Source organism: Condylura cristata, unplaced genomic scaffold (genome assembly GCF_000260355.1).
Source record: "Condylura cristata isolate star-nosed mole 26May11 unplaced genomic scaffold, ConCri1.0 scaffold00008, whole genome shotgun sequence".
Classification (NCBI taxonomy): Eukaryota; Metazoa; Chordata; class Mammalia; order Eulipotyphla; family Talpidae; genus Condylura; species Condylura cristata.
Window position 1 is genome coordinate 5,921,376 of NW_004567109.1, and position 22,270 is coordinate 5,943,645.

Below are 22,270 nucleotides of genomic sequence, written 5' to 3' on the forward strand. Positions count from 1 at the left end.
GGAGCAGCGGGCGGGTCAGGAGAGGTCTGCCACGCCATGTGGTCACCTCCGGGGCAGGCGGGAATCGAACTCATGCGGAAGTAGCTTTAGCTTCTCAGTGCTGTACTTTAACCCGCTGCGCCACCAGGGAGGGCCAGAGTTGTGTTATTTTTAAAGAGCAGTGTATATTCTAATCCTAGCTCTACAGCCTACCTGGATAAGTGAACTGTAATTCGTTTACCTCTCTGGGCTCCTACTTTTGTTATTTAGACAGTACTCTATCATTTAATTTGCTGTTTGACATTCGTGAGTTCTATGAATTGATAACACTTTCAGAAAACATTTTTATTTTGGAGGCATATAAAAGGGTGTACTTTAAGCACATGGATCTATTCTCATTACTGGGTTTCTAAAAATAGAATGAGTATTGTGTTTGAAGAGCTGTGCTTCTCACTAAGGTGGGCATAGCAGTAGTCTGTCTGAAAATCAGAACCTCAGAAGCTGTCGCCTGCAGTTGCTCACTGGTTCACTGTTTTTGTTTTGTTTTTTAAATTGTATTACAGAATCCTTCCCATTTTTGGTGTCACTATTTTTATGACACACACTTTGGAAAAACAAATGCTGATTATTGATAACAGACTATGCTTTAGCCGAAACTTTGTGAGGCTGCCTGCCAATATTCTTTGGAAACCATTTCTCTCTCTCTTTTTTATAATTTTATTTATTTGCTTACTAATATAAAGAAATGGAGGCCATGTCTCTTAAAAGGTATTATCTTGGACTATTATGTTCTACATAGTGGAGAAAATAATCTGCCTACCACTAGTTAAAACTGTAGTTGATACAGTATTATACAAAAGTTTTTAAGAGCCCATTAAGCTGCTCTTTATTCATTTTGCTGTGTTTCAGGTTTTGATCATTGACTTGTGACCCGTAAGGAGGGTCAGTTAATCACAGTATATTGCTGTATGTGGGTCAGGATTATTTAAGCACAAGTTTTACTATTTGAGCAAACATCTGGTTTCTCAAACTACTTTCATGAGTACGCTAGGGTATTTTCTGCCTCTTCATTTAAATAGTCAGTACCAGAATGTCAGATGTGTTCCATGTTTTGAGTTTTCCTAAGAGTTGGAAAATATTCCTTAAATCCAGGGATGATAATTCTGATGCTTTGGCACAAAGTTGTTCAGATATTTTTCCATTTGTTCTGGATATGAGAGGTTATTGCCAGGTTTATCAATTACCAGTATTTGGTTCAATCAGTATGCTGAGAAAATGATTTTTCTAATTCAGAATAAATTACAATTCATATTATTTATTTACTTATATTTATTTAAAGATTTACTTATTTATGCATACAGAATTGGGGTATAGGCCAGAGGTGCAGGGGCAGTGAGAGGATTCACCAGAGTGGGGAGCAGAACAGGCCAGATTGCTGAGGGGAGCAGCAGGTGAGACAGAAGAGGTCTGCCATGCCATGTGGGTCACCTCTCTGGGCGGGGAGCAAACTCATGCTGAAGGAGCTAGCTTCACAGTGCTGTGCTTCAACAAACCATTGCGCCACCAGGGAGGGCCCCATGTTTTAAAAAAGATTTATTTATGCATACAAGAACTGGGGTACAGGCCAGAGGTGTGGCTGGTGAGAAGTCTCACTAGAGACAGAATGGGGAACAGAACAGGCAGATTGATGAGGTACACTGCTGAGGGGAGCAGCTGGTGGGACAGGAGAGGTCTGCCCCGCCCTGTGGGTCAGCTCCTGGCAGGGGATTGGCTCTGGCTAGCTTCATAGTGCTGCACTTTAACTCATTGTGCTGCCAGGCAGGGCCCTAAAGATTTATAAGTCACTTTTTTAAAACTTGATTTCCTTATCATTCTTAATTTCACTGTTTGATATAGGAATAGTTTTAAATGACCTTTCTCTAATCAGGAAAAATTTTAGATACTGTATAAGGGAATTATTTCTTAGATTTTCACTGAATGTGTTATCATGTATTTCTTTTAACACAGGTATTGTAGATACTAAATTCTGAGTTGCAGTGTAGTGACTCTTCAGCAAAGGGCTTTACACAGGAAGGGTTTCATGATTTATGAAATAGTCATATAATGTGTTGTATGGTTTTCTAGATTACTAATTTACAGTTGTATTAAGATGAACATTTTAATGAGAAAATGATTTGAGGGATTGTGACTGTTTTGAGAAATATATACCTCGTGTGGACTTGCGTTGTTTTCTTGTCCTGTCACTAAGTGGCATCTGCTGACTTTTCCAGGACATCGATATTAAGAAAGTAAATGGGGTTCCCCAGTATGCGTTCTTGCAGTACTGTGATATCGCCAGTGTGTGTAAAGCTATTAAGAAGATGGACGGGGAATACCTAGGAAATAATCGCCTCAAGGTAAAGAATTTGCATAAGTCATGGTGTTGTTGAGACTTGCTATGTTTTTAAGATTTGGAGTTTTTGTGCTTACATCTCACTATTTAAAATTGCAAGGTACAATTAGAAAACTATGAAGGTGATGGACTTCTTTGTATCCTCATCCTATTGCTCTGTAATCTGAATTAATATTTGCTTAGTTAAGCAGGATTACATTTCTGTAAATTTCTGTTTGATTTTGACTGGATGATTCCCATTTGAGGCACTGGTTCAGTAAGATTTCTGCCAAAGACAGTTTCTTTGAATTCTTTAGTTGAATGATTTGTGACTATACTAACAGAAATTTCACTTTTTCTATTCAGCTGGGTTTTGGAAAGAGCATGCCCACAAATTGCGTGTGGTTAGATGGGCTTTCTTCAAATGTGTCTGATCAGTATTTAACACGACATTTTTGCCGATATGGGCCTGTGGTAAAGGTAGGTGTCAGGTATTGTGGCTTAGAGTCTTATCTGACTCCCTTTTCTTGGTGTTCTGTACTCTCAATTCTGAGTTCTAGTGTGAACCTTTTCTATAGTAGCTCACACATACATTTGCATCTCTTAGGTTATAATGTGTACATATTTTAAAAATGTTTTGAACTAGTTGAGATGATTCATTTTGAAATTAATCACAATATGGTTAAATAGAATGTTTCTTAATGTTTTTATAATTTTATCTCACTTTAAAATTAGCTTAATTATAATTAATCACATACATACTCATGTAATCAGAATTAATATGCAATATTAATATTAGTGTAATAATATTTACATAAATATTAAAACTTGATTTTTTTTTTAAACTATGGTGACTTTTTTTTTTTTTTTTAAGATTTATTTGTGCTTACAGAACTGGGGTACAGGCCAGAGGTTCAGGGGCGGTGAGAGGCTTCACCAGAAACAGAGTGGGGAACAGAAAAGGCAGATCGAGGAAGTACACTGCTGAGGGGAGCAGCGGGCGGGTCAGGAGAGGTCTGCCGCACTATGTGGGTCACCTCCGGGGCAGGCGGGAATGGAACTCAGGCGGAAGCGGCTTTAGATTCTCAGGGCTGTGCTTTAACCCGCTGCGCCACCAGGGAGGGTGACTTTAAAGGGATGTTCACCCAACAGAATAGTCATCTACCCAGTGTTTGTTATGTAACTGGAAAAGGGTCTTTTGGGTCCCATTTCATGATATGAAGGTAAAGCTTTTAGCTACGGAAGAGCAGGTTCACTCTGTGGTGTTAGGTATATTGTGTGACTCTGACATTTCTTCAAATACAGTTTTGTTGCTAAATTTTGATTAAAATTCCGGCAGCCATCAAGACAATAGTAACACTTATACCCACGATTCACTAAAATTCTTTAGTTCAGTGTACTTTTTTGGTTCAGTGTACTTTTTTCTTTGTTCAAGGATTTTTTTTTTTTAAAGAGGACTTTATTTTATTTTAAGGATTTATTTACACATACAAAACTGGGGTACATGCATACCAGCAGTACAGGGGGGTGAGAGGATTCACTAGACACAGGGGGGAACAGAACAGGCAGGTGGACTGAATTACACTGCTGAGGGGAGCAGTGGGCGAGACAGGAGAGGTCTGCTGCGTCCTGTGGGTCAGCCCCCTGGCTGCGGATCAAACTTGTGCTGAAGTGGCTGCTAATAGCTTCACAGTGCTGTGCTCTATCCTGTTGGTTGAGCCACCAGAGAGGGCCCCTCAAGGATGTTTGTTTGTTTAACAAAACTAAGGAATTCTTACTTACAGTACTCATTTAGCTTGGAAAACAAAGTAAAGTACAGACAGGTAAAGGAATAATCACTGCCAGCGTCATCATGCACAATTCTGAATAGTTTCAGTACATTTTCACTACCTGATTACATCATCAGGAAAAGCATGCATGAAATTTTTATATATTATAAAAAGCCTATTTTTTTCTTGGTGGTGTCCTTGTGACAGGATTTTGTTGGCACTGATGTTTAGTCTAATGGATGAGGCTTTTACCTGGTTTTGTTTTGTTGTTTCTTGTTTTTTTTTACAGGTGGTGTTTGACCGCTTAAAAGGCATGGCCCTGGTTCTCTACAATGAAATCGAATATGCTCAAGCAGCTGTAAAGGAGACCAAGGGGAGAAAAATTGGTGGGAACAAAATTAAGGTGTGTAGAATGAGTGTAATTAGAACAACAAAATTGTGTTCAGGCCTAGCCTGCTTAATGACTGGCACTTTATAGGTGGTCAGCAAGGGCATTGGTTTACAGGTCATCTTTTGTCATAGCCTTAGTTTTTAAGGCAGGAGGTTTGTAATTTTTATGCTCAGTTACTTAAGAGCACAGGGTCTGTTAAGCATTAACTCTAGCACCTTCCTTAGAAGTCCTGTCATTCAGAGAGTTTGCTTCTCCATGACCTGGGGCTCTGAGGCTCACCTCTGTAACCTGGTGCAGGCTACCCAGAGTCACCTGTGGGTATCTGCATACCCAGGATCTCCATGTGCCAGGCATTTCAGCTTCCTGAATGATTCTTTCTTGCGTTTTTCTTCACTCCTAAAGAGTGGGTAACCACTGAAAAGTATGATTTATTTTTTGGTCTGGTGTTTTTGTTTTAAAACTTTTGTCCGTGATGGCTTGAAGAGGTTGATGCATTTCATAACTGATAATTACATTGAAACAAGCGTCTTCAAAATAAAGTATTAATAGATGGTGCTTATCATAGGTTTTCTAACCCTGAGGCCCAGCTGGGAGTGACGTTTAATATTCTTTCATACTTGTTTTATGTCCTAACTGGTTCTAGCAAATTTATGTAAAACAGTGATTGCTGGATTTAATTGATCTGATTTTTAAATCGACAACTTAGAATCCGAAGTAGGTATTGGTTCAGTTGTTCACTTTGCTTTTTCCACTCCTTTAGGACTCGATTCTGGAACTTAAATTTTAAGTCTTTTTCAAGATATGTGTAGAATTTAATAGGTATTGCAGGTTATAAGATAGTTTTAGTTATGAAGAGTGTTTCAGTTAATTGAGATAGAATTAGCATTTTCTTGAAATTTGTCTAGAGGACTATGATGGGAAGAACTTCCAAATTTGACCATACTTTCCATCATTAAGATCTGTTTTGTTTTGTTTTTGCCCCCTTAAGGTGGATTTTGCAAATCGGGAAAGTCAGCTGGCATTTTATCACTGTATGGAAAAATCTGGTCAAGATATCAGAGACTTTTATGAAATGTTAGCAGAAAGAAGGTATGTATTTCAAAGCTAGTCATACAAGTTGAATTTTACAAACAAGTTACATTTTATTTCTCACCCCTTATTTCTACTCTTACTCCTAGAAAAACTAAACTTTTCCTTTTCCTTCCCTCATGTAGAGACACAGTATTATTTTTATGTATCCAGTTTTCATGTGTCTTATAGGGTAAATACATTTCACAGCAAACTGTTCTATAATTTGAAAAAGTTATTTTGTCGGATTATAACTATACATGTTTGTCCTTTTGAATCATTTCTCATGGAACACTGTGTTATGGTCATTGAATACCTGGGGAGATTTGACTTAAAGATGTATTTATTTATACATACAGAATTGGGGTATAGGCCATAAGTGCAAGGGTAGTGAGAGGATTCACCAGAGACACAGTGGGAAGCTGAGTAGGCAGATCAACAAAGTACACTGCTGAGGGGAGCAGCGGCGAGACAGGAGAGGTCTGCTGCGCCATGTGGGTCATCTCCAGGGCCAGGAATCCAACTTGCACTGAAGCGGCTGCAGCTAGCTTGCGGTGCTGCGTCCTAACCCGTTGTATCACCGGGGAGGGCCCATCTGGGGAGATTTTTAATTTAAAAAAAGAAAAGACCTTGAGGACCTCCCTGTTGGTACAGGACCTGGTTAAATCTCGCACTGTCTAGCTATCACCAGCTGTTGTGGTGCATGAGTTCGATCCCCAGCCAGGGAGCTGACCCACATGGTACAGCAGACCTCTCCTGTCTCCCCACCGTTCCCCTCAGCAGTGTGTATCAGTGGATCTGCCTGCTATGCCCACCTTGGCTCTCTGTCTCTGGTTAATCCTCTCATCCCCCACATCTCTGGCCTGTACCCCAGCTCTTGTATGCATAGATAAAGTAAATCTTTAAAAAATGTCCCCTCAAACCAAAATATCTAAAAGCTCAAACTTCTTAAGTTTTCATTAATAGATTGTATTTATATTCCAAAAGTTCAAAAATCAGTAGACCCCCAACTAGAAATTGAGTTTTGATATAGAGCTTTCCTGTGTCAGTGTGTGTTTGTGTGTATGTGTATGGAAAGAAAGAGCAATAAAGTTCTCATTCCTGGCTCCCCAAGGAGTTGTTGGGAGTCGTTGTTAATACTTAAGAGCTTATTGGAAACCTTACCCGTAAGTGAGTGGGAAGTGTGTTGGTGTGTTGGTGGTCTGTTTGTACCTGAGACCAAAAAGCCATTAAGACCCTCCCTGTGTGCATACATTAAGGTATTTTTAAAGACCAGCATCTTGTGAGGGCTTAGTAATGCTGTGTGGGTGTTAGCTTTTGCATATTACCACGTAGTGTCACTCATTTTGCTGGTGATCAGACTGTGGCTGTATCCTTTCATTCTTACCCGTGGCTGCATACCCCTGTGGAGGGTGTTTATCTCCCAGAGGAGGCAGTAAAGGATGTTGGGACGTGCTGTGACCCATTTGATTTGTGCTGGTGGCATTCATGCCTTGCTAGAACTTGAGGATAGACTTTCCATTGTGTAGGAGTTAGCCTGCTGTGTAGTTGCTGCCTGAGTGGAAAAAGATGCTTTCCTTGTATCAGTAGCTCAGCTTAGGAATGCAAATGGCTCATTTGCATAGGGCTGTGTAGTTTAAAAGTGGTATTTCATTTGCATGAGTGACAAGGAGTCAGAAGAACTAACATACTCTTTTTGCATTTTGGCAGAGAGGAACGAAGGGGATCTTATGACTATAGCCAAGATCGTACATATTATGAGAATGTTCGTACTCCAGGGACATATCCTGAGGATACTAGACGGGACTATACTGCTCGAGGGAGAGAATTTTATTCAGAGTGGGAAACCTACCAAGGAGACTACTATGAATCCCGATATTATGATGATCCTCGGGAATACAGGGATTACAGGAGCGATCCCTATGAACAAGATATTCGGGAGTACAGCTACAGGCAAAGGGAACGAGAGCGTGAGAGATTTGAGTCTGACAGGGACAGAGACCACGAGAGGAGGCCGATTGAGCGCAGCCAGAGTCCAGTGCACTTGAGGCGCCCGCAGAGCCCTGGCGCGTCGCCCTCCCAGTCCGAGAGATTGCCCAGCGATTCCGAGAGGAGGCTCTACAGCCGGTCCTCAGACCGGAGTGGCAGCTGTAGCTCACTCTCCCCTCCAAGATATGATAAACTTGACAAGTCTCGCTTGGAACGCTACACAAAAAATGAAAAGACAGAAAAAGAACGAACATTTGATCCTGAGAGAGTAGAAAGAGAGAGACGCTTATTAAGGAAGGAAAAAGTGGAGAAGGACAAAACTGACAAACAGAAACGAAAAGGAAAAGTCCATTCCCCTAGTTCTCAGTCCTCAGAAACAGACCAAGACAATGAGAGAGAACAGAGCCCCGAAAAGCCCAGGAGTTCTAATAAACTGAGCAGAGAGAAAGCTGATAAAGAAGGAATGGCCAAGAACCGCCTAGAACTCATGCCTTGTGTGGTATTGACTCGAGTGAAAGAAAAAGAGGGGAAGGTTCTTGACCATGCTCCCGTGGAAAAGCTGAAAGCCAAGCTGGATAACGAGGCTGTCAAGTCTTCTGCCCTAGATCAGAAACTCCAGGCCTCTCAGACAGACCCTGCAAAATCTGACTTGTCTAAAGTGGAATCTGGGAGGATCAAAATGCCAAAGGAGAAGGGACTTTCAAGCCACATAGAAGTGGTAGATAAGGAAGCCAGGCTGAAACCTAGGAAACACCTGAAACCAGAGCAGACCACAGATGGGGTAAGCGCGGCGGATCTGGAGAAGCTGGAAGCCAGGAAAAGGCGTTTTGCAGAATCCAATTTGAAAGCAGAGAGGCAGAAATCGGAAGTCAAGAAAAGTAGTCCAGAAATGGAGGATACTCGAGTGCTTTTAAAAAAGCAGCCTGACATGCCGTCAAGAGATGTCGTTCTCCTGAGGGAAGGAGAGTCGGAAAGAAAGCCTGTGAGGAAAGAAATTCTTAAAAGAGAATCTAAAAAAATCAAACTAGACAGACTAAATGCTTTTCCCAGCCCCAAAGACTGTCAGGAGCTTGCCAGTGTTTCTGCTGGGGCTGGCTCCAGGCCCAACTCAGATCTTCAGGCAAGGCCAGGAGAACCAGTAGGTGAGTCTGTGGAAAGCCAAGAGACCCAGTCAAAAAAACTTACTCCCTCGAAACCACAGCTCAAACAGGTGCATCTGGTAGATGATCAAGGGCCAGAAAGAGAGGATATTAGGAAAAACTATTGCAGTCTTCGTGATGAAACACTGGAATGTAAATCAGGCCAAGAGAAACCACATTCAGTAAATACAGAAGAAAAAATTGGCATTGATATTGATCACACGCAGAGTTACCGAAAACAAATGGAGCAGAGTCGTAGAAAACAGCAGATGGAGATGGAGATAGCCAAGTCTGAGAAGTTCGGCAGTCCTAAAAAAGACGTCGATGAATATGAAAGACGGAGTCTTGTTCATGAGGTAGGCAAACCCCCTCAAGATGTCACTGATGACTCTCCTCCTAGCAAAAAGAAAAGGATGGACCATGTTGATTTTGAGATCTGTACCAAGAGAGAGAGGAATTACAGAAGTTCACGCCAGATCAGTGAAGATTCTGAAAGGACTGGCTGTTCTCCCAGCATCCGACATGGCTCCTTCCATGAAGAAGATGACCCTGTGGGCTCCCCTAGGCTAATGGCAGTAAAAGGGTCCCCTAAAGTAGATGAGAAAGGTCTCCCTTATTCTCATATAACAGTCAGAGAAGAGTCCTTAAAATTTAATCCTTACGATTCTACCAGGAGAGAACAGATGGCAGACATGGCCAAAATAAAGCTTTCTGTCTTGAATTCTGAAGATGAACTGAACCGCTGGGACTCCCAGATGAAACCAGATGGCAGCAGATTTGATGTGAGCTTCCCAAACAGCATAATCAAGAGAGACAGCCTTCGAAAGCGGTCGGTGCGTGACTTAGAACCTGGTGAGGTGCCCTCTGATTCTGATGAAGATGCCGAACACAAATCCCACTCACCCAGAGCCTCTGCGTTATATGAAAGTTCTCGGTTGTCTTTTTTATTGAGGGACAGAGAAGATAAACTACGTGAGCGAGATGAAAGACTTTCCAGTTCTTTGGAAAGGAACAAGTTTTATTCTTTTGCATTGGACAAGACCATCACACCAGACACTAAGGCTTTGCTTGAAAGAGCTAAGTCCCTCTCTTCATCTCGAGAAGAAAATTGGTCTTTTCTTGACTGGGACTCCAGGTTTGCAAATTTTCGAAACAACAAAGATAAAGAAAAGGTCGACTCTGCACCAAGGCCCATCCCATCCTGGTACATGAAAAAGAAGAAAATACGGACTGATTCAGAAGGAAAAATGGACGACAAAAAAGATGATCATAAAGAAGAGGAGCAGGAAAGGCAAGAACTATTTGCCTCTCGTTTTTTACACAGCTCAATCTTTGAACAAGACTCTAAGCGATTGCAGCACCTGGAGAGAAAAGATGAAGATTCTGACTTTGCTTCCGGGAGGTTGTACGGGAGGCAGACGTCTGACGGGGCCAGCAGCGCACCTGACTTGGTCCAAGAGCCAGTGGTTCTTTTCCATAGCCGGTTTATGGAACTCACACGGATGCAACAGAAAGAGAAAGAGAAGGACCAAAAACCCAAAGAGGCTGAGAAACAGGAAGATTCAGAGAATCACCCCAAGACCCTGGACTCCGCTTCTGAAAATAAAGAGTCAGAACTAAAATCTCCGTCCTCGCTCGGACCGCCTGCTGTCACCGCTGTAACTCCAGAGTCGGCGGTGCCGGAGAAGGTGGCGCTCAGTGAAAAAGCAGGAGAGGTGCCTTCGGTGACAGAGGAGAAGGCCACAGAGCCAGCCTCCATCACAGAAGAAGCAAAACCTGGGTCTGAACTGGCTCCTGTTGCAGGGGAGCCGCCCGGACGAGCAGACTTGCTCCCAGGCGCCGACGCCACTAAAGAGGCTGCTGGGCTGCCGTCAGCTGAGGAAGGTTCTTCCCCAGACCAGCTGACTTACCTGGATGCTAAGCCTCCAACTCCTGGGGCCTCATTTTCCCAGGCTGAAAGCATGGCAGCTCCTGAACCTGACAGTACCCAGCCACTCTCCAGACAGCCTGAGGGTGCCAGTGAGCCAACAGTGGGGAAGTCAGACCCAGCTGCTGGCGTTGACCCTGGCGCAGATCAGAAAGCTGAAGCTGTCCCTGAAGTTCCACCTCAGCCTTCGGAAGATGCAGAGGTTGACCCTCCAGTTGCTGCAAAAGACAAAAAGCCAAACAAAAGCAAACGTTCCAAGACCCCTGTTCAGGCAGCTGCAGCGAGCGTCATAGAGAAGCCCGTCACGAGGAAGAGTGAGCGGATAGACCGGGAAAAGCTCAAGCGCTCGAATTCTCCTCGGGGAGAAGCACAGAAGCTTCTGGAATTGAAGATGGAGGCAGAGAAGATTACAAGGACTGCCTCCAAACACTCTGCTGCGGACCCCGAACACCCCGAGCCGAGTTTGCCCCTCAGCCGGACAAGGCGCCGCAACGTGAGGAGTGTCTATGCAACGATGGGGGACCATGAGCACCGCTCTCCGGCCAAGGAGCCCGTGGAGCAGCCCCGAGTGACCAGGAAGAGGCTGGAGCGGGAGCTTCAGGAGGCAGCGGCAGCTCCTACCACGCCCAGGCGGGGAAGGCCCCCCAAGACACGCCGCAGAGCCGAGGAAGAGGATGAGGCTGAGGCAAAAGAAGTCGTGGAAACGGTGAAACCAGCAGAGGGTTGGAGGTCCCCGCGATCCCAGAAGTCAGGAGCCACTGGAGGCCCACAAGGAAAAAAAGGGAGAAGTGAGCCAAAAGTGGACGCTGAACGTCCTGAGGCCACCACTGAGGTGAATCCCCAAGTAAACATGAAAGAAAGTAGCACAAAGGCCAAGGCTGATAAAGAAGAAACGGGAAGTGAACAGAAACGTGACAAAAAAGAAGTTAGCACTGACAAAAATGCACCTGAAACCCCTGCAGTTGAAGTGGTGGAGAAGAAAACAGCCCCTGAAAAAAACTCCAAGTCAAAGAGGGGAAGATCTCGAAACTCCAGGTCAGCCGTGGACAAATCTGCAAATCTGAAAAGCGTGGACTCTAGTGTCAGTCCTGGAGTGGCTGCCGGCCTTGCGGCTCTGGCTGTGGAGAAGGAGGTGGGGCTGGCGGTGGTTGCTGTCTCCCCAGAGAAGAGTGAGAGTCCCCAGAAGGACGGGCGCTTGTCATCCCCACTGAGCAGTGATCCGGACAAGGAACCGGAGAAGGACGACGGGCCTAAAATGTCCCCAGAAGCAAATCAGTTAGCCCAGCAGATGGAGCTGGAACAGGCCGTGGAGAATATTGAAAAGCTCACGGAAACCTCTGGGACTTTCAAGGCGTCAGCAGCAGATGCACCAGAGGGCCACGCCGCAGAGGACGGGGACAAGCCTGCACACCAGGCGAGCGAAACAGAGCTGGCTGCAGCCATCGGGTCCATCATCAACGACATTCCCGGGGAGCCAGATCACTTCCCGGCACCTCCACCTTACCCCGCGGAGCCTCAGCCCGAGGGGCAGCCCCACTCTCGAGGGCTGCAGCCTCCCGAGGAAGGAATGGGGCCTGAGACGGATGAGGCTGTGTGTGGCATCTTGGAGACCGAGGCTCCTACAGAATCTTCTGGGCCATCAGTCAGTGCTCCCGACCCCTTAGCAGCCACAGCAGACCCCAGGGAAGCTGTTGGGAACCGCAGCGAAGCCTCCCACCCGGTGCCCGAAGTCAAAGGATCGAAGGAAGCAGAAGTTGCTCTTGCTCGGAAAGACAAAGGGCGGCAGAAAGCTCGAGCACGCCGCAAACGGAACACAAAGAAGCCGGGGGGGACGGGGGTCACTGCCGTTGCTGCAGAGACCCACGTCTCTGACCCCGATCAGGTTCCAAGCAGGAGTCCCGCTGCACAGGAGGGGACGGCGGTCCAAGCCCCTGAGGCTCCTCAGGAGGGAAAGCCGAGTGAGAAGCCCCAGTCCTGTCCTCCCGAGTCACGTGCTTCTGATCCAAGTAAAACTCCACCCACAGAGAATTTGCCCCCAGAAAGCAGCGCCGAAGAAAAGACTCCACCCAAATCGTCTGTACCCCTAGACCTCCCGCCTCCCTCACAGCCAGCACCAGGCGATGAGGAGCCTCAGGCCAGATTCAAGGTGCACTCCATCATTGAAAGTGACCCCGTGACCCCACCCAGTGATTCGAGCACCCCTACCCCCACACTTACTTCTGTAACAGCAGCAAAACTCCCACCCCCCGTGACTGCCGGGGGGATCCCACACCAGAGTCCCCCCACGAAGGTGACAGAGTGGATCACGAGGCAGGAGGAACCTCGGGCTCGATCCACCCCCTCTCCAGCTCTTCCCCCAGACACAAAGGCCTCTGACATTGACACCAGCTCCAGCACTCTGAGGAAGATCCTCATGGACCCCAAGTACGTTTCCGCCACGGGCGTCACCACCACGAGCGTCACTACTGCCATCGCTGAGCCTGTCAGTGCTGCCCCTTGTCTGCATGAGGCTCCGCCCCCTGTGGTTGAATCTAAAAAGCCTCCCTCAGAAGAAAAGTCGGCAGCTCTGGTTACAAACTCCTCGGATACACCGTCTTCAGAGGTCCCAGTAGCCCCCGACAAGGAGAAGGTGGCTCCTGTCATTGCACCCAAAATTACTTCTGTCATCAGCCGGATGCCTGTCAGCATTGACTTGGAGAATTCACAAAAGATAACTCTGGCAAAACCAGCTCCTCAAACCCTCACTGGCCTGGTGAGTGCCCTGACTGGCCTGGTGAACGTCTCCTTGGTCCCAGTGAACACGCTGACCGGCCCCGTGAACGCACTGAAGGGCCCGGTGAAGGGCTCAGTGACCACGCTGAAGGGCCTGGTGAACACGCCCGCTGGCCCCGTGAACCTCCTGAAGGGGCCGGTCAACGTCCTGACGGGGCCTGTGAACGTCCTCGCCACCCCAGTGAACGCCACTGTGGGCACCGTGAGCGCCACCACAGGTGTGGTAAGTGCCGCCGCGGGTGCTGTGACTGTCACCGCGGGCGCCGTGACTGCTGCCTCCGGGGGTACGACTGCCACGACAGGCGCGGTGACGGTGGCAGGCGCGGTCATCACACCGTCCTCAAAGTGCAAACAGAGGTCAAGCACCAACGAGAACAGCCGCTTCCACCCAGGGTCCATGTCGGTGATCGACGACCGGCCGGCAGAGGCGGGCTCCGGCGCCGGGCTGCGAGTCAACACTTCAGAAGGTGTCGTGCTCCTGAGCTACTCAGGCCAGAAGACGGAAGGCCCGCAGCGCATCAGCGCCAAGATCAGCCAGATCCCGCCTGCCAGTGCCATGGACATCGAATTTCAGCAGTCGGTGTCCAAGTCCCAGGTCAAGCCCGACGCTGTCATCCCATCGCAGCCGCCACCCAAAGGCCCTCAGGCTCCTTCCGGCTACGCCAACGTGGCCACCCATTCCACACTGGTCCTCACCGCCCAGACCTACAATGCGTCCCCTGTGATCTCGTCTGTGAAGGCCGACCGGCCGTCCTTGGAGAAGCCTGAGCCCATTCACCTGTCTGTGTCCACCCCTGTCACCCAGGGCGGCACCGTGAAGGTCCTCACCCAGGGCATAAACACACCCCCGGTGCTGGTTCATAACCAGCTGGTCCTCGCCCCGAGCATCGTCACGACCAATAAAAAGCTTGCTGACCCTGTCACCCTCAAGATCGAGACCAAGGTTCTTCAGCCGGCTAACCTGGGGTCCGCCCTCACCCCCCATCACCCTCCTGCTCTGCCCAGCAAGCTGCCTGCAGAAGTGAACCACGTCACCTCGGGGCCCAGCACCCCCACAGATCGAACTGTCTCTCACTTGGCAGCCACAAAGCCAGACGCCCACTCTCCTCGACCCAGTGGGCCGACGCCATCCCCGTTCCCGAGGGCCGGCCACCCCAGCAGCACCACGTCCACGGCGCTCTCCACCAACGCCACGGTCATGCTGGCCGCGGGCATTCCGGTGCCGCAGTTCATCTCCAGCATCCACCCGGAGCAGTCCGTCATCATGCCTCCCCACAGCATCACCCAGACCGTGTCCCTCAGCCACCTGTCCCAGGGCGAGGTGAGGATGAACACGCCCGCCCTGCCCAGCATCACCTACAGCATCCGGCCAGAGACGCTGCACTCACCGCGGGCTCCCCTGCAGCCCCAGCAGGTAGAGGTCAGGGCGCCGCAGCGCGTGGGCACCCCGCAGCCAGCCGCCGCGGGCGTGCCCGCCCTGGCCCCCCAGCACCCTCCCGAGGAAGAAGTACACTACCACCTCCCGGTCGCCCGAGCCGCCGCCCCCGTGCAGTCGGAAGTGCTGGTGATGCAGTCTGAGTACCGCCTGCACCCCTACACCGTGCCGCGGGACGTGAGGATCATGGTGCACCCCCACGTGACGGCCGTCAGCGAGCAGCCCCGGGCGGCGGACGGCGGTGGGAAGGGGCCGCCGGCCAGCAAGGCTCCGCCGCAGCCCGGGAAGGAAGCGGCCAAGACGGCAGATGCCAAAGCGGCCCCCGCGCCCGCCCCTCACGGGGAGGCGCGCATCCTCACAGTCACCCCCAGCAACCAGATCCAGGGGCTACCGCTGACCCCGCCCGTGGTGGTGACGCACGGGGTGCAGATCGTGCACTCCAGCGGGGAGCTCTTTCAAGAGTACAGGTACGGAGACATCCGCACCTACCACGGCCCGGCGCAGCTCACGCACGCGCAGTTCCCTGCCGCGGCCGCCGTCGGCCTGCCCTCCCGCGCCAAGGCTCCTGCTCAGGTGAGCACCCACACGGGCCTTCCGGGCAGCGGCGGCTGGGGTACCGGGCAGGCCCCATACGTTGGGCCTTTCTATGGCCTCAAGAGGAGCTGCTTAAATTTCGGGGTGAAGGGACCTGCGGAAGGAGCTCTGGGTGGGGGTGGAAGGGGACAGGCGACCTCTGACCCAAGCCCCAACCTGGCTGAAACCCCTTCTGGGGCCCACCGGCCAGAGCTGTGCTGGGGACTGACCTGCACGGCGTGGTGGGTGCTGACTCCTTCCTTTCTCTCCCCCAACTGCAGGGCCCCCCTCCTGAAGGTGAGGTCTTGCCGCCAGCTCAGCCGGCACCGTCTACACAACCTGCCCAGTCCGTGCAGTCCACGCAGCCCGCCCAGCCTACACAGCCCTCGCAGCTCAGCCAGCCAGGCCAGCCACCAAGCAGCAAGCTGCCCCCGGTCTCCCAGGAGGCGAAGGGGACCCAGACAGCCGTAGAGCAGCCGCGCCTCCCCGCTGTGCCCCCCAGCAGGCCAGCCGAGCCTCACGCCCCGATGCCGCGGGCGCAGGCCGAAACCAGCCAGACCTCCTACCCCTCCCCCGTGTCTGTCTCCATGAAGCCTGACCTCCCGGCCCCTCTCCCCGCTCAGGCCGCCCCCAAGCAGCCGCTGTTTGTCCCCACCACCTCAGGCCCCAGCACCCCCCCAGGCCTGGCCCTGCCACACCTCGAAGCCCAGCCCGCCCCCAAACAAGATTCTTCTTCACACTTGACTTCCCAGAGGCCCGTGGATATGGTCCAGCTCCTGAAGGTAAGGATGGGCAGGGCCCCCCTCGCACCTCCAAGAGTAGTTTGTGTGACACGTCCCCACATCCCCACTCAGACCCGCCAGCTGCTGCCTCGCGCGGCCATGTCTGCCGTGGCGCCGCTCGCCAGCCTGGAGCTCACTCTCCGTTTGCTCCCCGCAGAAGTACCCCATCGTGTGGCAGGGCCTGCTCGCTCTCAAGAACGACACGGCTGCTGTGCAGCTCCACTTCGTCTCTGGGAACAACGTGCTGGCCCACCGCTCCCTGCCACTCTCTGAAGGGGGCCCCCCGCTGAGGATCGCCCAGAGGATGCGGCTAGAGGCCTCGCAGCTGGATGGAGTGGCCCGCAGGATGACGGTGAGCTGAGCGGCCGGGGCACCACAGCCTGGCACCTGGCCTGTCGCGGGGCGTGGTGATGACGTTTCCGGGACGGGCAGTGTGGGGCGGGAGTGTCGGGGGGAGGCGCACAAGTGCCTCCAGGCCCAGAAAGCAGGCCTTCCTTGTGCGGCAAGCGCCAGCCAGGCGTTTGCAGGTTGGGGAGCCCGGTCCCTGGGGTTAGATGAGCCCCTGCCAGTTCAGTGGGGAAGGCCCTTGACCACCGCGGCTGCCTCTGCCCCAGGTGGAGACAGACTACTGTTTGCTGCTGGCTCTGCCCTGCGGTCGTGACCAAGAAGATGTCGTCAGCCAGACCGAGTCCCTCAAGGCCGCCTTCATCACCTACCTGCAGACTAAGCAGGCGGCAGGGATCATCAACGTCCCCAACCCTGGCTCCAATCAGGTCAGCCGCCGTCAGTCCCTGGCACACATGGGGGGCTGATCTGGGTGGGTTAGGCCGTCTGACCGGCCTGGTGGCGTGGGCCCTTGGGGGAGTCTTTCAGAAGAGGTGGTGGGCAGAAGGGTGTCTGGACAGGGTGTCGGGGGTGGGGGGAGGCAGCCATTGCCCTCCCTGGGGACCGTCAGGGACAGCTGGACGGAACCTCCTCTTTAGCTCTGCAGAGGTTCCCCGGGGCGTGCGTTCTGGCTGCCTCTTTGGTCACCTGGGCTTCTTCCAGCAGACAGCTGTGGAGAAGTGGGTTGGGAGACACTTAACCCGTGTGCGCTGGGCCTCTTCAGGGGCCCCCTGGCTGGGCGTGACTAAAGGAGCAAGGGTGGTGGGGTGAGCGAGGTGAAGCGGGGCCCTACTTCTTTCTGCCCCTCCTCCAGCCCGCCTACGTGCTGCAGATCTTCCCACCCTGCGAGTTCTCCGAGAGCCACCTGTCCCGTCTGGCCCCTGACCTCCTCGCCAGCATCTCCAACATCTCTCCCCACCTCATGATCGTCATCGCCTCTGTGTGAGCCACTGCCAGGTCAGCCCTCGGGTGTGCTCCCGGGCTCTGCCGCGAAAAAGACCCATAGGACAACCCAGCCACGCGGAGGAAGGCGCTGCCGAAGGGGACAGGCTCCGCTGCCAGACGGCCACTCGCCTCCTGCCCGCCCGCCCGCCCGCCCGCCCGCCCAGACGACCGGGCAGTGGTGCTGCTATCTGTATGTTTACATTTAGCCCAAGGACAGACAGACCACCAACGGATGGACACGCAGACACCTTGGGGCTGGGTCTCTCTCTCCTTCTTGGAGAAAAGAACAGGGCAGTGGAATTAAATTTTTGTTTTTAAGAAACAAAACGGAACTGCCTTTGCACTAAATTAGTGACTTGGACTTTTGCACAGTGAAGACGGGCTGCGACACGCTGGGCGCCGTGGTGCGCGCACCAGACTGGCCGGCCTCGGAGCTTCGCGGAAACCTGGGGTCAAGGAGCGTCTCACTGGGTTGTTGGTCCCCACCCGCCCTTGCCCTGCTCATGTGTCACCTCCATTCTCGCCGCCACCGTCGCTGATTCACCCGGATGTACAGTTTACAATTGAAAAAGAGCAAACAAGGATTTCCTTTGTTGGTGGGATGTGCAGAACTTGGGATGTGTGTATATATAAATATATAATATATATAAATATATATAATACTGACTTAAAAATCAAATTCCCCTGACATACATTTTTTTTAATCTGTGCCAAAAAATGTGTTTTCAGAGAAAATCTTATTTTCATACTCAGACTTTGTATCGTCACTCATTTGTACAAGTGCGCTTCGTGACAGCACGGGCCTGCGCCGACGTGAAGTGTCACACGGACTGCACCGGACTGGCTCACCTCCTCCTGCTACCTTGGTCTCGCCCCCAACTTCCTAACACTTATTAATTTATGAAACTGTTTTTCTCAGCGCAGTTTTGTTTTGTGTGTCCATTGGATTACAAACTTTATTAAAAAATACAAAACATGTCAAGAGTGGATGTGATTGTCACTTGGGTGGGGTGGCCAAGGGTCCCTGGCTTGAGGGTGCAGTAGCCCTCACCCCACGCCCGCCGTCGCCCTCCGCCTCTGGAGGAGGGACCCGTCTCCTCCCGGCCACTGAACCCCCCGCGGGTCACCGATCCTGGCCGAGAGGTTTTCATCAGATGCCGAGCCGGAACCGATTTCAGCGCTGTGGTGTAAGTGACCTGTGACTTCAAGATCCCAGTTGGCCACTGGAAGGCACTTTCACAGTTGGATCTGACAGCCCTCACGTCACCCCGCGGGGGGCCTGGCTCGCCGGCGCCGCCCCCTCCACGCTCGCAACAAGGGGGGAAGGTTGGGGAGGGCGTCGAGGAGGGGGCCTCACAACATCCACCAGCCAGCCTCCACGTCTGCGGTGCCCTCTAGTAGAGGACTGGAGCCGCTGGCAGGGCGCCGTCTGCCGACAGGCCTGAGGGGCAACCGCGCCCGTGGCTTCTACTTGCCCCTAGTGCAGGCAGTGCTGTGCCCTCCGGCCCTCGGAGCGCCCGGTGGCTCACTGCGCCTGCCCAGGCTCCACCGATTTCGGGCAAGCAGCTGTCCCTGCCGTCTGGCCCTGAGCCCCGGCAGCGCGACTGCGGAGGGTACAGAGCCCGCCTGCTCCCCCAGGCCCGACGGCCCTGGGGCCTCACCTCTCGTGCCAGGCTCGCTGCTGTGCTGAATGGGCCTGAGGTGGGTGCTTTCTGGGTCCTGGCAGCAGTCATGGCCAGTGTCTGCCGGCCCAGCTCCCCACTCTGGGCAGGGGAAGAGCAGGGTACTATACCCGAGCAGGCGAGGCCAGGTGAGGCGCCACCAAAGAGATGATGACGGAACTGGGTCACGTGGCGCCTTAGTGTGTTGGCCCAAGAGTGCTGCCCACGCCCAACTCGGGGCAGAGCAGCCTGTTGCTTCTCGGCGGCCCCCGGGCTCCCGTCCAGCCCATCACGGGGGCAGCCTGGCCTCTGCTGACTGGCTCCTGGTGGAGCAGCCCTCTGCGGCCCAGCCCCAGCTGCCAGCTCCCCGCCCACCCTGAGGGAGCTGTAAGCAGCATTAGAAAATAATCAAATTTATTCTCTAGAGAACGGGGCCAACCCTCTCAGTTCTAGGGTGCCAGCCATCCTTAAATAGTCGGGGCGGTGGTGGTGGGGGGGTGCCTGCTCACTCGGCAGGTGGTGGACATTCCGGGCCGGTGGGGGGCGTCTCTGCCAGAGCGGGCTGGCCATCTGCCCCCTCCCGAGGGCGGAAGACCAGCTCCCCCGCCTGCAGCACCTGCCCGGCCTGCCACGTGCTGCCCGGCCCGTACTGCTGGTAGAAGTCTGCGTCCGTCTGGAACATGACCAGAGCCTGGGCCGTGTGGATCCGCACATGCTGGGCCAGGCTGTTGGCATCCAGGAACTTGTCCCCACAGGAGTCACAGGCATAGAGGATGTGGGTGTTGGGGTCTGTGGGGGGTGGGGGCTGCGGTCAGGAGTGGACGCACCTTTGGGGGTCCACCAGCTTCCACACCCTGGATGGCCCCTCTCACCTTCTTCCTGCACTTGCTTCACAGCTTTGCTGATCTCTGCTTTAAGCACTTCCGTCTCGTCGGCGGTCACCGCGGCCCCCACGGGCACCACTGTGGGCAGAATCAGGACCTCAGGCCAGAGGCAGCGGCCCCTCTGTTGCCGCCCTGCAGACAAGCTGCCCGTGAGCACGCGACTTCCCGCCTCCCGCACCTGTGAGCTGGGTGACAGCTGTCGCTGCCAGGGCTTCGGTGGCCAGCGTGACCATGTCGTCCACAGTGACCACGCTGACCTCACCGCCCTCCTCTGGCTCCAGGATTTTGATGCCAGCCTTGCCCTGGTGCACGGTCTTCACGTGGGAGCGCAGGTTGTCCACTCGGTTGAAGCCGCGGCCACACTTGTCACACAGGTAAGGCTTCTCTCCTGGGGGAGGAGGCAAGGTTCTCTCCTGCCATTGGGGGGGGGGGGTGCAGGACCTCAGTGGCCTCAGCTTCCCTGCAGCCCAGGGTTTTTCCAGCAGGAAGTGCTCTCGGGCAGCCACCTGAGCTGCACAGAAGCTTCCAGGGACCTCCACCTTGTGGAAGCTCTGTGAAAACGGGGCCCTCGCTTGAACTGAACTGCCTTCAGGACCACCTACGGCCAGCACCAGCCCTTCCTGCCTCCCACACGGGCCAAAAGGTGGGCGCACTCACCGGTGTGAATGATGATGTGCTTGGACAGGTCCCCCACGTTCACAAAGGCCTTGCTGCACACGCTGCACTTGTGGGGGCGGATGTTGTCGTGGTGGCGAATGTGATTGGCCAGCTGGCTGGACTGGACAAACCTGCGGGCGGCAGAGGGAGGGGCGGGTCCTGAGCTGCCCGGTCAGGCCGGGCCAGGCTGGGCCAGGACCCCACGCTTCGGCTTCTGGACAGGGGCACGCCCGGGCCCGGGGCCGGGGCGGGCGGTGGGGCCCTGGTGTCTTCCCTGACCCCCGTCAGGGCGCTGAGCTAGGGCCCACCCTCGGCAAGGGGGCGCGGGGAGGGGCAGGACCTCTTGCCGCAGCGCTCGCAGACATAGGGCTTCTCCCCGGTGTGCTGGCGCACGTGGGCGATGAGGGAGCTGGCCTGGGTGAAGGCCTTGCCGCACATCACGCACTGGCACGGCTTCTCGCCTGCGGGGCAGAAGCGTTGGCACCCGGCTCTCCCGGCCCGCCCGCTGCCCGCTGCCCGCGCTCACCCACCCGTGTGGATGCGGACGTGCCGCTGCAGGGCTCCGGGGTCGGCAAACTGCCGCTGGCAGTGGACGCACACGTAGGGCTTCTCCCCGCTGTGGATCCGAAGGTGCCGCTTCAGGTTCCCTGTGGCGAGACCGAGGGGGACCTGGCCTGGGGCGCCGCGGGGGGCGGGGGCGGGGGGCGCGACAGGCGGGCGGCGGGTCCTACCTGAGGTGGTGAACTGCTTCCCACACTCCCGGCACTTGAGGGGCCCGTCTGCGATGTGGATCTTCAGGTGGGCCTTCAGGTTCCCCACCTGTGCCCAGGCAGGGGGTCAGAGGGCCCCGCCACGGGGCTGTCCTTGGGTCCCCTCGGCGTCCCCTCCGCAGGGGGCGGCCGCAGGAGGGAGGGGGGTGGGCGGCGCCATCTTTCCTCAAGGTCGACGGAATGGCGGCCCCAAGCCCGCCCCGCCCCGGCCGCCTGGCCCGGCCCCGCCCACCTGGTTGAACTTCTTGTCGCAGTGCGGGCACTTGTGCTCCTTGTCCGTGTCGTGCGTCTCCAGGTGGCGCATCTTGGAGGTGGGGTCCGAGAAGGAGCGGCCGCAGTAGTCGCACTGGTAGGGCTTCTCGCCGCTGTGCACCAGCTGGTGGCGCTTGAGGTTGCCCGAGGTGGTGAAGAGCTTGCCGCAGTCCTCGCAGCGGTAGCGCGCCTCGCCCGAGTGCCGCTTCTTGTGCAGGTTCAGCAGGCTGATGAGCCGGTAGCTCTTGCCGCACTCCTCGCAGCCGTAGGGCTTCAGCGGGCTGGGGGCAGAGAGCGGTCGGCGGGCGCGGGCGCGGGCGGGGCGCGGCTACCTGTGGGTCTTCTCGTGGGCCTTGCAGGCGGCCGGGTCGGAGAAGGCCTTGCTGCACTCGCGGCACGAGAAGGGCTTCTCGCCCGTGTGGATGCGGATGTGCCGCTTGAAGTTCCCGGTGTGCGTGAACTCCTTCCCGCAGTCCTGCGGGCCGCAAGGGCGCGTGAGGAGGCGCGCGCGGCCGGGCGGGC

At 53.5% G+C, this 22,270-nt stretch overlaps 2 protein-coding genes across 4 annotated transcripts in view; one reads left to right on the plus strand and one right to left on the minus strand.

The window, feature by feature from the left end:
• The window catches only part of SPEN (spen family transcriptional repressor), a 56,008-nt gene extending 38,346 nt beyond the window's left edge, over positions 1–17,662 (plus strand). The window contains exons 6-14 of the mRNA XM_004678530.2: positions 2,250–2,375; positions 2,717–2,830; positions 4,409–4,522; positions 5,499–5,599; positions 7,289–15,413; positions 15,695–16,195; positions 16,353–16,547; positions 16,810–16,968; positions 17,394–17,662. Coding sequence (XP_004678587.1) covers positions 2,250–2,375; positions 2,717–2,830; positions 4,409–4,522; positions 5,499–5,599; positions 7,289–15,413; positions 15,695–16,195; positions 16,353–16,547; positions 16,810–16,968; positions 17,394–17,525 — 9,567 coding nt within the window. The 3' untranslated portion in view covers positions 17,526–17,662. The remainder of the gene's footprint in view (positions 1–2,249; positions 2,376–2,716; positions 2,831–4,408; positions 4,523–5,498; positions 5,600–7,288; positions 15,414–15,694; positions 16,196–16,352; positions 16,548–16,809; positions 16,969–17,393) is intronic.
• A 21-nt stretch (positions 17,663–17,683) lies between these two features.
• ZBTB17 (zinc finger and BTB domain containing 17) overlaps positions 17,684–22,270 on the minus strand; it is a 25,733-nt gene continuing 21,146 nt past the window's right edge. For all 3 annotated transcript variants that reach the window (XM_012722276.1, XM_004678531.2, XM_012722277.1), the window contains 9 exons: positions 22,081–22,223; positions 21,729–22,029; positions 21,458–21,545; positions 21,257–21,373; positions 21,067–21,187; positions 20,727–20,857; positions 20,248–20,457; positions 20,058–20,147; positions 17,684–19,974 (listed from right to left, as the gene is read on the minus strand). In XM_012722276.1, the coding sequence (XP_012577730.1) occupies positions 19,691–19,974; positions 20,058–20,147; positions 20,248–20,457; positions 20,727–20,857; positions 21,067–21,187; positions 21,257–21,373; positions 21,458–21,545; positions 21,729–22,029; positions 22,081–22,223 (1,485 nt within the window). In that variant the 3' untranslated portion in view covers positions 17,684–19,690. The remainder of the gene's footprint in view (positions 19,975–20,057; positions 20,148–20,247; positions 20,458–20,726; positions 20,858–21,066; positions 21,188–21,256; positions 21,374–21,457; positions 21,546–21,728; positions 22,030–22,080; positions 22,224–22,270) is intronic.